Source organism: Neomonachus schauinslandi, chromosome 10, assembly GCF_002201575.2.
Source record: "Neomonachus schauinslandi chromosome 10, ASM220157v2, whole genome shotgun sequence".
In the NCBI taxonomy this organism is placed as follows: Eukaryota; Metazoa; Chordata; class Mammalia; order Carnivora; family Phocidae; genus Neomonachus; species Neomonachus schauinslandi.
Genome location: NC_058412.1, coordinates 124,833,527 through 124,847,428, shown reverse-complemented (window position 1 = coordinate 124,847,428; position 13,902 = coordinate 124,833,527). Strand labels below are relative to the sequence as shown.

Genomic DNA, 13,902 nt, shown 5'->3' with positions numbered 1-13,902 from the left:
TGCTCTTTATTTTGTGACTATGCCACATGCTGGGTTTTCTCTTTGAATTTAGGCATAAACGAAATCTCAGAAGATGTTTACACGGCCGTAGAGCACAGTGATTCGGAAGATTCCGAGAAGTCTGATAGTAGCGATAGTGAGTATATCAGTGACGATGAGCAGAAGTCCAAGAATGAGCCAGAAGACGCAGAAGACAAAGAGGGTAGTCGGATGGACAAAGAGCCATCGGCTGTCAAAAAAAAGCCCAAACTGGCCAACCCTGTGGAGACTAAGGAGGAGCTGAAAAGCACATCACCAGCCAGCGAGAAAGCTGATCCGGGCTCGGTCAAGGAAAAGGCAAGCCCCCAGCCTGAGAAGGACTTTTCAGAAAAAGCGAAAGCCTCCCCTCATCCCACAAAGGATAAACTGAAGGGGAAAGATGAGACCGATTCCCCAACAGTACATTTGGGCCTGGACTCTGATTCAGAAAGTGAACTTGTCATAGATTTAGGAGAAGACCATTCTGGGCGGGAGGGTCGTAAAAATAAGAAGGAACCCAAAGAAACATCTCCCAAGCAGGATGGTAAGTGATCGCACCAGTTTCCGGTTTCTTGATTTGGTTTAGAGTGCCACCTTGCATTTGTATTTCCAGAAGTTATGTGACCCTCCGACGTCACAAAGGGAGGCACCAGAGCGGAGCTTTGATTGGCTCAGGGTCACCTAGCTAAGTCACTGATCAGGCCAGGACTGACTTCCCCCGGGGCCTGCCTGCCTTTCATCTGCTTAGTACCCAACGTGGTTGATTCTGGTCCCAGAAAGGTAAAAAAACGGTAGGTGTTTCTAGCAGCAAGGTCATTTTTAGCCGAAGCACCTGCTTTCCCAATAGGCTCACTCATTTCTCTCAAGTGTTTGTCAACGTTTAGACATGTGACAAGGTTGATATTGTTAGAAAAGCTCAATTCAAAGATCTTGAGGAGTTCAGCTCCCTTTCTTCCCTTCATGCTGCCCAGGCACCTCCCCAGTGCATTTTCTTACTGGAATTAGGAGACCACTTGGGGAGGTGGTACCAGAATGCCGAGTGCTTCTTGGGGCGTTGGATGGCAGGCACTTGAATTGGTGTTCCACCACATATGTGTTTCACTGACACACTATTGACATTTTGTGCAGAGTAATACTTTATATCCTGTGCACTGGGGAATGTTTAATAGCATCCTGGGCCTCTACCCACTCGATGCCAGGAGCATCTGCCCAGTTGTGGCTGTGAGAGATGTCTTGACGTTGCCATTGGTTCCCTGGGAGGCAAGATCTCCTCCAGAAGGAAAGTGTGCATGATGGGAAAGGTGTCCTTCCCATGGACAAAACAGTCAGCACATTTTCCAGTTGGTTTTGGCAAGTGGGTATGAAGGGATTCCAACATGCCCAAGAAAGATATAATTGAAGAGTTAATTAAGGGCCCAGGAAAAACATTGCCTAAGGACAAACTGGAGGTTATAGCCACAGAACTTTATGTACTCTGTGAGTACCCGAAGGAATAGTCAGGCTTGATTTTTGACCATGCCCAACTGTTGACAGGAGCGGACTTCTCAGCCAAATTCTTGAGTAAGATGTGATTCTGAGTCTGGCTGCTTAGAGCAAGTCGGGGATGGGCCTTGAGAATCTTCTTTGTCCTTGTCCACCTGGGATGCTATGGAACCGTTGTTAGGGAGCGAGAATTCTTGTAGTTCTTCAGAAGAGGATGGAATGTCTCTGAATGGTGCAGTGGAGGGAGAAAGAGGAGCAGGTGAGTGGGGCAGGGAGGATAGACTAGCACACCATTCCCGGGTCACTTTAGATTTACGGATGGCCTCTGAAAAATTGGATGATGGGTTGTGGATTGGGATTTGAGGCATATGTGGCAGAAAACAATAGGGGAGTAGCATTTATTCCATGAGGTTTATGGGAATATTTGGGTACAGTCATGGCAGTGCTCCTATGAATGATACAGTTACATTGTTCCTTGTTTTCTGGAACGTATCTTTGGATGGATTGGTTTTATGCCTCTTCCCCTTCCAGAAAGAATCTGTAACAGATTGACAATATTTGACCATGAAACAAAATGTAAATAAAGTCTGTAAAAGATGAAAGTAGAATAGTAAGCGGTCTGGGAAAGTTTATGCACAGAAATATGTTCTAGCCTTCAGAGTTAGCATAGTTGGGCTTTCATTTTGGCTGTGAGCTTCCTAGCAGTCAAAGCAACAAGGGAATTACAGTCCCTTAAAGGATCTCCTATTTTTCCAAAAAAAACCCCAAAACCAAAACCAAACCAAACAAAAAAAACCCAGTTGAGACACAGCTCTTCCTTGCACTGATGTCTGAAGGAAATATGTCTGGGAGACCCCAAGTGTGTGGTGTATGTAATTAAGCTGAAGATGATTCTTTTTTTTTTAAAAGATTTTATTTATCCATTTGACAGAGAGAGACACAGCAAGAGGGAACACAAGCAGGAGGAGTGGGAGAGGGCCCACGGAGCAGGGAGCCCGATGCAGGGCTCGATCCCAGCACCCTGGGATCATGACCTGAGCTGAAGGCAGACGCCTAACGACTGAGCCACCCAGGCGTCCCAAGCTGAAGATGATCCTAAAACATAATTCAGATAGGGCATCGTCCCAGGGGTTGGGACAAAGACCTGCCAGTCTTAAATTTAGAGCCCCTTGATGGTTGTTTGGGTCTTGAAGAATCAGCTTTGTATCATACTCTGCAGTAGAGCCATTTTTCTCAACGTTGTGTTTTCACTTACGAGTTTATTAAGTAAAGGGCATTTTACAGTGTGCCTTCAGTTCACCTTCAGCTGGGAATGCAGCTTATGTGTAGAATTTGGAGCATTAGATAGCAAAACTGCTTTCTAGCTGGTGATCTCAGAATCGAGGCAAAGAGAGAGCTTTCATAGAGACCTTGCTGTGCTTACCTTACAACATCAGTAATTTCCATCCTTCTCTTAGAAAGCCTGCCCTTTAGGTACTAGACATTGATCAGACTCTAGAATCAGTAGGTTAATAAATAGAGGCAGGTTCTGGAATGGTGGCCCTTAAGAGATTCCCCCTTTTCTGGGCTACATAGGTGATTTGATTATACATTCCAAATTTCTAGGACAAATGGAATTTCCTATGGCCTCTTTTTTTCCCTTCTATAAACTGCTAGAATCTTCTAGAAATCAAAATATTTTAGTGTCTAAGTAGTAACCCCAAAGGGTGCCTCGGGTCTAGAATCTTTTTGGATTGCACACTCCAGGTTTTTATTTGGAACAGAGAGCCATCCATGGCCACTGTAGAGCAGCAATCCATCTGCGAAGCCAGCTGTTTGTTTCTGCGAATCAGTAGCGAGAGGAGGACCTACTGTCTGAGGAGAGGGGCTAGGCTTGGTCCTCAACAGTAACGGGATATTTTTTGGTCACCTGGGAGGAAAGGGAGGCAGGTAAAGTGCTTCTGCAGGTTAGAAACCCTACCGGGGGACCACCCTGGTAAACCGCTCCTAGAAAACCTGGGTTCAAAGCCCCCTCCCCACCTGCAAGGTGCAGGGGCTGTATCCAGTGTCTGGTGCGTCATATCATCCCAGGGAAAGATCAGGGCTCATCACTGCATGGAGAGCTCCCCTTCCAGCTCCACCTGTGCCCTTGCCTATGAACTTGGGGGGGGCCCAGAGGAGCAGGAGGGCAGAGGCGGGCTAGGCAGATGTGATGACCAACGAGAAATTCCCCCGCACCGGAGTCAGGAAAGTCAGCTTGTTTGTTTTTTTTTCTCTCTCATTCTCCTTGACTTCCTAAAATCCAGTGTACTGAAAATCCTCCCTAGCATAATCAAGGTCAGGTCTTTTCCGGGTTACATAAATCTAAAAGAACAGACATAATCCTCCTTCAAAGTTGCTTATGTCAAGGTACATTGTCTCCCACATGGGTGCTGACTTGTACCCGTGTTTTGGGTGTGATCCACGGGCATTCTTTCGGGGGGGGGAGGCAGACCCACCCCACTGGTGGCTGGGACCTCTGCAGTGATACCTGACCCCACCCCCTTTACAGATGAGCGTGACGGGGCCACCCTTTCTGGGCTGCTCAGTGCTTCTGGCTCTAACCCGCCTTCCCGCCACTCCTCACTGCCTACTCTCACTGACCGAAATGCTGCCTGTTCCTAAACACGTCTTGGCTGATGCTCTCACCCCCCAAACTCTCAATTTTGCCTGTTGAAATCCTACCCCTCCACCACACCCACCCCCTCCCAGAAGACCGACTCTGGAAGGCAGCCTTTTCCAAATTTGTCATTCACAGTTCATTAGTTTGGCCATTCCCAAGTCCTGCTTGTATAATTCTTGACTTTATGTTTTTATTTAAAGCAACTTACGCTTTACAAAAGAATTAAGCTCATTTTAGATGTAGATTTGACCACCGCAAAGAGGCAAACCAGTATTGCCTGATAAAAGGTGGCAGCGGGAATACAGTCAGAGTAAAAGCAAGGCGTATACTGACCATGGTGAACACTCAGTAATATGTAAGCATTGTGGAATCACGATATCGTACACCTGCAACGAATAGAACACTGTGTGTTCACTGTATTGGAATTAAAATAAAAAAAAAAACCATAATAAAACAATAACAGCAACAACCATAGCAACAAAAGCAAGTCTCCTGACTTAGAGAGCAATACCATTGTGTTGGGAAGGTTCTAGCTATGGGGTCGAATTCCCTTTAGTGTGAGGTGTTAAGGCCGTTAGCAGCACACTGGGACTTCGTCCCGGAGGGTGTCAGAGGTCAAGGGAGACTTTCTTTCTGGGTGACTTCATGGTGTTCAGTGCTTTGGCCTTTGGGAAGTCACCTGATGCTTGGGAGTACATGTTCCCTAGTCGAAGGGATGGTCTTCATCTCTGGATCGACTTTGGCTGGGTCTTTCACAAAGTGCTTACCTGGCTCCAACTATAAAACAACCCATGTGCAGTCATTTTGTTCATCCAGTCATTGGTGGGCAGCTTGAGGGCAGGGGCTGGGTCTAGTTCAGCCCATTTTCCCCAGAGGCCCCTATAGGAGTTTCAGATGTGGGCACGTGCCCACAAGAAAAGGCCGACACTCTGAGGAAGATGTGCAGAGGCAGACTGTGTGCCTAAGGTGAGATGTGCTCCTCCACTGGGGGGTCCTTGCCCTACTGAGTTTGTTCGGCATTCGTGGCTGGCCTTGCTCCGTTTTACCCGGAATGTGCTGGCATAGACAGACGCTGCGGGCCAGCCTGAGTCCAATCTCCACTTTTTGTTTGTTTGTTTTCATGCATCGGCTTTAGTTGTAGGTAAAGCTCCGCCATCCACCACAGCGGGCAGCCAGTCCCCGCCTGAAACTCCGCTCCTCACCCGCTCCTCCTCCCAAACTTCCACGGCCGGTGTCTCGGCCACCACCAGCACCACGTCCACCGTCACGGCCCCGGCCGCCGCCGCCACCGCTGCCGCCGCCGCCGCCACCACCACGGGAAGCCCGGTGAAAAAGCAGAGGCCGCTTTTACCGAAGGAGACTGCCCCGGCCGTGCAGCGGGTCGTGTGGAACTCGTCAAGTAAGTTTCAAACGTCTTCCCAAAAGTGGCACATGCAGAAGATACAGCGCCAGCAGCAGAACCAGCAGCAGAACCAGCAGCCTCAGTCTTCCCAGGGGACGAGATATCAGACCAGACAGGCTGTGAAAGGTACCACGCCCCCTTCTGTTCAACGTGGCGCCCACTCCCTTCTTGCCACATTGACAGGAGAGACAGAATTGTTTTCTTTCTTTTTCTTTTTCTTTTTTTTTTTTTTCAGTTCCTTTTTGTTTTGTGGCCGTCGTATCTTGAAGACCTCGCGCATCCCATGTGGCATTATTTTTAAAGATTGTTTTGCGACTTGTTTTTTCACTTTTATTATTTTTTTTCCCCTCCGTTGTTAGAAACAAGACATGCATATAGGCTTCTTCGAATGGGGTAAAATATTTGCCCCGCAATCTGTTGTCTTGACCGAACTTCCATTTCATTCTTCACCCTTTCTCAGCGGCCACTGTTAACCGTAAAACCTTTTTTATGCATGTATGCATATATATTTACGTATATATGACTCTCCATACAAATAGTACTTTTTTTTCTTTTTCCTTTTTTTAAAACATAAAAATGGTACCATACTTTTTTATTTTTCTTCTTTTTTTTTTTTTTTACCCATCAGCATGTTTTGGAGGTTCATCCATGTTAGTTATCTATCTACGTTATTCTTTTGGACTGCTGCATAGTATTCCACAGTTGATTTAAATCAAGTATTCCCCTGCTGATGAGCATTTAGATTGCTGCCAGTTTTTTTCTGTTGTAAGCAGTGCTGCAATGAATACCTTTGTGTAAGTTTTCTTGTGCCCACCCCTGAACCTCTTGGCATTATTTCAGGAAGGAGGGCAGTGTGAGGAGTTGGTAGCAAAGGGTACCTTAATCACTAGGGATTAGCCACCTCCAGAAGAACAGTCAGCATCACGCACCAGTGGCTGAAGTGGCTCGATCTGGTGCTGCTCAAATGAGTACCTGTTGGCCCATCTTTTGTGAGCGCTGATGCTGATCTTGTCCCGCAGGGAAGCCTGCCATCTAGATCCTTGGAGGTTGGGGTCTTCGGTTGAAACTCTCACATACTGAGTGCACCCTAGTGAGTAGAGCTATAAAGAGCTGCAGCTATGGGTTGAAAGGTAGCCAGGTCTTGAACAGCCCCAAAGAACCCATGGAAGACGGCGGGAAGGAGGACTGATAGATTGGTCAGGCACAGTGGGAGCGCAGCTGGAGTGCTCTTGGAATTTAAAGAGCTAGTGGGGCAGGAGTGAATCTAGGATATTTGAGATTGGGATGACTATAGTTCCAGTTTTTCTGTGTTCGTACCCTGTAAGAATTATGAGGTTCCCCAGGGGAACTTAGGTGCTGTCAAGAAGAGGCCCATTGATGGTATGGTTCTCAGTTTCCAGATTGTCTTGTGTCAAAGACAGACAAAGCTGGATACTAGTGAAAGGGGTAAGGACTGGTTTTAATCAGTATCTGTTATTACGATAGGGAGAAAAAAGTCCAGCATGAACTGACGTTAATACCAATTTCTACAGAGGTGACTGGGTGTTTTAAAGGGAGAAGGGGCGCGGAGGTAGGGAAGGGGTTGAGTGGGCACTCCAGTAGAGTCAGGGACATGAAATTTGACAAAGAATGGGAAGTGGGGGGGTTGGTTCATGTGAAACCCACGTGGGGTTGCTAACTGATGCTTCTTGAAGTTAGGTTCTTACCCTCCCGTAGAGACTGGGAGACAGGGGCCATAGGGTGTTGGCTGGAACAAATAGTAAATTCATTTGGCAGCCTCTTCCTAGGGGTGCGGCCTTGAGCTTTCAGAAACCATGTTAGTGTTTACACAAGGCTTTACGGGCCAAGCTTGAGGCATCATCCCAGAAAATGCTGAGAGGGTCCTGGCCAGAGTATGGTCAAGGGGAGAATGTCTGTCACTTGAACGTAGACATGCTCAAAGGGTGTATGTCAGGGACTTCACTCCCTCTGTGCAGCTTCATGCTGGGTCGGGCCTTTCCCGTGACAGTGGGGTGACCAGGACGCTTTGCTTTCCCAGCTGTGCAGCAGAAGGAGATCACGCAGAGCCCATCCACCTCCACCATCACCCTGGTGACCAGCACTCAGTCATCGCCCCTGGTCACCAGCTCAGGGTCCACGAGCACCCTTGCATCCTCAGTCAGCGCAGACCTGCCCATCGCCACCGCTTCCGCTGACGTCGCTGCGGACATTGCCAAGTACACTAGCAAAGTGAGTGCCAGTAGCATCCAGGGGTGGGGGTGGGGGCTCAGATGACCCGCTTCCTGATGGGAGCCAGAAGGATCTTGACCTTGCAGGCTTTCCAGGGTGCTTCGGAGGGGAGACCCTGTTTTTCTTGAGGCTCTCCAAGCCCACATTCTTCCATTTGGGTCTCAAGTTGGATCCAGGCAGAGAAATCTAGAATGCACTGCATCTTATTCTGAGGGCTTTGATGCTAAAGTCAGTATACAGCGGAAAAATGACATGGCGTCAGAATTACCCTTCAGAATTCATGGCACTCATCGAGACGGTTTCCGTAAGCGCTGGGACGAGTTACTGTTCCGTCAGTTAATAACAGACCAAGGGGTTGGTTTGCATCTAGAAGCCATGTGGAACAAAGGGACAGAATCGTAAGCATGAGATGTGTAAGGTACGACGACGCTCACATCTAGGTTTTTCCAGGAACCAAGATGGCCTAGGGAGTAGTGGCATCCCTCCTGATGTGCCCACCCTCGGGGGCATGGTGGCAGGAATCCCCTCGGTGGTTTCATTTGTGGGTGTTCTCTCCTGCAGGCTCTTTCTCTGAATTTGCCAGGTGCTTCTGTGCTCACTGTTGAATTCAGGTGGATACATCCTGCAGCTCTTCTCACCGTCCCGTGAGCGTGCTCTGGCGTTTTTGTGCGGGTCTGTGCGACACGCTGCTTCATAGCAGAATAACCACCAGAATGTCAGCTCCGCGAGAGCAGTATCTTGTCTGTTTGGCTTACCTCCAGGGCCTAGAAAAGTGCCCGCACACAGTAGGTGTCGACATAGAGCTGTCGAGTGAATGCCTGTGGGTGCCTGATGCCTCTTCACCAGGCTTGTTACTCTCAGTGGCTATTAATAGTAGTTCATGAGTAATAACCTAGGAAGAGTATTTAGTATATGACTAAGCAGGCAGTAGTAATAATTTACTCTTCACAAATGAGTATATTACTAATTAGTGATGAGTAAATTATTCAGGTTTCTAGAAAGAGTGGGTGACAGTCATTGGGAATAGTTGGATCTCGAATTCTTGAAGTCTTTTAATAAAGAGTTGTGTTATTATGTTGGGTTAAAGGTAGGCTCCCTTTTAGTTCTGGATGACAAGAGACACATTCTTTTACCGGTGTGTTTTTGTTAGTCATTTTCTTTTTATCCCTTCTCTCAAGGTGTATCAGGTATTGCTGCATAACAAATTACCACAAAACACAGCAACTGAAAACAACTCATATTTCTTATCTCAGGGTTTCTGCGGTTAGGAGTCGGCATGGCTCAGTAGGGTCCTCTGCTTTGTGAATTCCCATGAAGCCTACTGACCACAGATGTTCAGTGTCCATGAACTCATTGTTCTTGCATGTGGCTTTTTTAAGCAACCCTACATAACATCCCCCCGCTCCCCCAGTCTCCCCCTCACCCCAGCTAAAATCAGAACTGGTCTCGGGGATGACTTTGTCTCTCCCATTTACTATGTCTGTCCTCCTTTTGAATAAAATGCGTGTCAGAACAGCCAGGATTCAAGGTATAGTCATTGATGGCCATTCTCAAGATTTTAGTCTTACCTATCCACCAATGAGTTATTGATACAATATTTTTATTTAAGTTAAATTTAATTTTATTTAAATTGACTTCGTTGAAGAACTAAAATAAAATTGAGCTTAATATTGTCAGATCACCCTTCCTTGTCAAGACCTGAAGCCCAAGTCTTTGTTCCTTTGGTTAAAAAGATAGATTGTCATATAAGTGTTTGGTACATATTGGAACCAAACTGAGACTTTCTTCCTAATGGGATGTGCAGAGTTACAGGAGACTGGAAAGGGGGGTCATGTTTTCATTACTGATTTAAGAAGGTGTCTGGTATTATCTAAATGGTCCCTTGTTCTGCTTGTAGTCCAGCCTTATACCACCTTTCATTGATTTGGTCCAAGCCGCCTATTTACAGATGGGGAAACTGATGCCCGTTGAGTGGCTCTAGCTAGTTTTCTGAGCTCTTGCATTTAGTTTTATTCTGTTACCTTTGGCTGCCCATTTTGCTCTTACAGCAAAATTGAGGGGTGAACGTCTTTTTTTTTTTTTTTTTTAAGATTTTTATTTATTTATTGAGAGAGAGAGAGTGATAGAGAGAGATCATGAGGGGGGAGAGTCAGAGGGAGAGGCAGACTCTCCGCTGAGCAGGGAGCCCGATGCGGGACTCGATCCCAGGACTCCAGGATCATGACCTGAGCCGAAGGCAGTCGCTTAAACAACTGAGCCACCCAGGCACCCTGAGGGATGAACTTCTTGATAGACATTGTGTTGAGCGTCGTGTTTTGTTTTTTTTAAAGATTTTATTTATTTATTTGAGACAGAGAGAATGAGAGAGAGAGAGCACATGAGAGGGGGGAGGGTCAGAGGCAGAAGCAGGCTCCCTGCCGAGCAGGGAGCCCGATGCGGGACTCGATCCCGGGACTCCAGGATCATGACCTGAGCCGAAGGCAGTCGCTTAACCAACTGAGCCACCCAGGCGCCCTAGACATTGTCTTTACAGTTAAGAAAATGAACACAGTGAAATATTTTTGGAGCTGATGAACTTTCCTCTCTCCAAGGTGACCCGGAGTCGAAGACCCAGATTTGTGTGTTTTGGCAGAAGGGTGCTCTTTAGTAATGTTGCGTCCTTTGCTATATTTGGAAGAAAGAGTGAAAGTCCGTCCACAAATCCATGATTTCTTTAAAATGGAATGTAACCATTGCATTAGTAATGTATTGAATTTCATCCGCTTTCTAAAGTTTTCTTGTAAAGCCATTTTGTTTTAATACTTTAAATTGACATGGTTGGTGCAGTGGGGCAGGAAGGCCCATACAGAGTGACTGCATAAAGCACGAAGTGTTTTTCCTGGCACCATCCATGTGTGGCGCCCGAAACAAGTTAGGAGTGGAAATCTCCAGACGTCGTATTCATTTTCTTCCCATTTTGGGGTGAATTTGGGGATTACTATTTTGGGGGTTGGCGGTTTCATAGTTAACTCGTGTGAATTTTTTTTCTGTAGAGATAAACAGGTATTTCTGAACACCTGCCCTGAACCATAGTCTTCACACGGATTTCTCACGTCATCTTTGTGCACACCCTACCTGGGGTACTGCAGTTATCCTTGTTTTCTACATGGGGAATCCAAGGCTCAGAGAGAGGATGATGATGGGAGCAAATCTCGGGCATCAGAGACAGGTGGTCTGTGTCTTGCCTTCTCGCTGGATTGCAGCAAATTGCAAAACACAGTGGAGACTTGGCAGTGACCAGGCCATGCCTAGAGGCCTTGTTTGGTCTCCTGTCCCCTCCTCTTTCTCCTGTGGTGGGCGTGAGATCAGCCAGCAAGTGGGAGGTAGGAGAGAAATCATCCTGCAGACACTATTCAGTCAGTAGATAACTAGGTCCTTGCTGCGGGGACCTGAGCTGATGTCACAAACTTCCTGATGCCGTCGGGGCTCAGATGCTTAAAGCAAAGGAAGAGGGGAAGCAAACTGGAGAGGCAGTGAATGAATGCCCTGACCCTCCAGATGAGCCTGTGGTTACAGAAACTAGCTTTATTTGTAGGTGATTCATTACTCCCCTGGTTTATACCAGTTCCTCAACCTCAGCACTGGTGACACTTTGGCCTGGAGAAGTCTTTGTTGTGGCGGCTGTTCTGTGCGCTGTAGGGAATTTAGCTCATCCTTGGCCTTCACCCAGTAGATGCCATCTTCCCCCCCCCTCCCCTGCCCCCCTCTGCCACGACAGCCACAGATGCCAAATGTCCTGTGAGGGGCAGAATAGCCCCCTATTGAGAATCACTGCTTTATGTTAGATAGATTTTAGATGTCTGTCCTCTTGAAAAGCCTCAGGGAAGTGAACACCCGAATTGTTTCTGTTTTTATCTTTCAGATGATGGATGCAATAAAAGGAACGATGACAGAGATCTACAACGATCTTTCTAAAAACACTACGGGAAGCACAATAGCCGAGGTCAGAGATGACACATAATTCCTTACTTGCTAAGAATGTTTTATGGGCTGCTGTAAAATGGTGCCAGGAAGCAGATTTTCTGGAAGTCCCTCCAGGGTGCTCTGCCGATTGTGGTTGTTGGGGAGGGTACTTCTTCATTTAGCCAGAAGGCTGGCTCTGTGGGGACACACCCTGCTTTGTGTGATCAGAGGACAGCCCACACCGGAGCCTGAGTTCACCCCCCGGTCTGTTCCTTTGGCCCCATGTGTAGTTGTCTCTTGGCTCTCTGTAAATGTGGACTTTTTTATCCAAGTGGTTATTGTTGTCTAAGAATTCATGTACTGAGAGCCTCCACAATCATGTGGTTGCCTAGGGAATGGAGTGGTTAAGACATTAAATTGTCCACTTATAAGTGACCATTTATAAAAATAGACCTCTTGAACTTCCTTCCTTAGGCTAATTTACTGTGAGCCAGATGCAGCGGAGTCACCAGGTGAAGTGATGAGTGGCAGGATTTCTTGAGGTCATTCAAAGTGAGGTTGGAGACCGGGAAATTCCACACAAGCTATTGACCTATGAGGGCCTGGCAGGGTTAGGATGACCCTCAGAAGAAGAAAAAATCTCTGGGAAGGTGTCCTAATAGGCTTTTGACGGAGAACGATGTGAATATAAAGCTTTGAGAGAGGTCCTGAGAGGAATCAATGAGTCCCCTGAGATTTTTTGCTCATGTGACCCTCTTTATGATTGGGCCAAGGATGTCACAAACAAGAAGGGATGATGTTGACTTAGAAAAGCACCCACCTCCCCAAATACTTCATTGTTTTTTTGTTTGATTTAAGAATTGGCATGTGGTTGGAAATACGGATCCATAATGTCTCACTTGAAACCTTGGGGTCCAGATGTGTGCCAGAAATTTTCAGAATTTAAAGAGGCAGTATGCACCGCCCCCCCCAACATTTCTGCTGTGAAATATGCTTGTTCACACCTTGTGGGATAAATCAGGGTTTCTCAACCTCAGCACTGCTGACGTTTGTGCCAGATAATTCCCTGTTACGGGGGCTGCCCTGTCCATCATAGGCTGTTCAGCAGCACCTTGGCTTCTGCCTCTTGTTGGCAGTCGCACCCCTCAGCTGGGACATCCTGGATGTCTTCAGACATTGCAGTGTCCTGGAGGGAGCTGGGAGGGCAATGTTGCCATCGTAGAGAAGCACTGTGGTCCTCAAACTCTGTAAATAGCCCCATAGCAGTTCAGGTCAAGTTATTTTTTTCCCTCCAGTGACTTTCCTGCAACACTTACCCCTTCCTCCAGTAATACCCTTTGGTTTCCAGAGACGTTAGGCTTTGGAATTTCAGGTGAATGACTGTGGATCCCACCTAAAATGTTAGATAAGAGATAAAGCTATCTTTGTTTTAGTTTCTTTCTTTCTTTCTTTCTTTTTTTTTTTAAAAGATTTCATTTGTTGATTTGACAGAGAGAGAACACAAGCAAAGGGAGCAGCAGAGGGAGAGGGAGAAGCAGGCTCCCCACTGAGCAGGGAGCCCGATGTGGGGCTCAATCCTAGGACTCTGGGATCATGACCTGAGCCGAAGGCAGATGCTTAACCAACTGAGCCACCCAGGCGCCCCTAGTTTCATTTTTTTAGACCAAAGTTATAATCAAACCTTTTATGTTTTAATTTATTATGAAAATCTGGTCCTTGTTTTTACTTCATTCATTCATTCATTCATTCATGTTTAAAGTAAACTCTCTGCCCAATGTGGGACAACCCCAAGATCAAGAGTCGCCATGCTCTAGCAACTGAGCCAGCCAGGCCCCACTCCCACCCCCACCCCTGCTTGTTTTTACTTGAAGTGACTTTTCCTGGAGCCAGTATTTCTTGGAAAAGATGGACTGCTTGTATCGTTGACCCTTGAAAAATGGGTTTGAACTGTGCTCATCTATTATATGTGGATTTTTTCCAGTGCAGTACTGTAAAATGCATTTTCTCTTTCTTGTGATTTTCTTAACATTGTCTTAAGCTTACCTAATTGTACAGATACAGTGTCTAATACACAGAATGTATGTGTTCATCAACTGTTTATGTTTTTGGTAAGGCTTCCTCGTCAAGAGTAGGCTATTAAGTTTTGGGAGAGTCAAAAGTTACATGTAGATTTTTGACTGCCTGAGGG

At 46.7% G+C, this 13,902-nt stretch overlaps 1 protein-coding gene across 8 annotated transcripts in view; it reads left to right on the top strand.

Moving 5' to 3' along the window:
• ZMYND8 (zinc finger MYND-type containing 8) overlaps positions 1–13,902 on the top strand; it is a 124,819-nt gene that overhangs the window by 95,761 nt on the left and 15,156 nt on the right. For 4 of the 8 annotated variants that reach the window (XM_021688887.2, XM_044918953.1, XM_044918950.1 and 1 more), the window contains 4 exons: positions 53–562; positions 5,277–5,669; positions 7,582–7,772; positions 11,674–11,754. In XM_021688887.2, coding sequence (XP_021544562.1) covers positions 53–562; positions 5,277–5,669; positions 7,582–7,772; positions 11,674–11,754 — 1,175 coding nt within the window. The remainder of the gene's footprint in view (positions 1–52; positions 563–5,276; positions 5,670–7,581; positions 7,773–11,673; positions 11,755–13,902) is intronic. The other 4 variants (XM_044918954.1, XM_044918952.1, XM_021688886.2 and 1 more) reach the window with 2 other exon arrangements.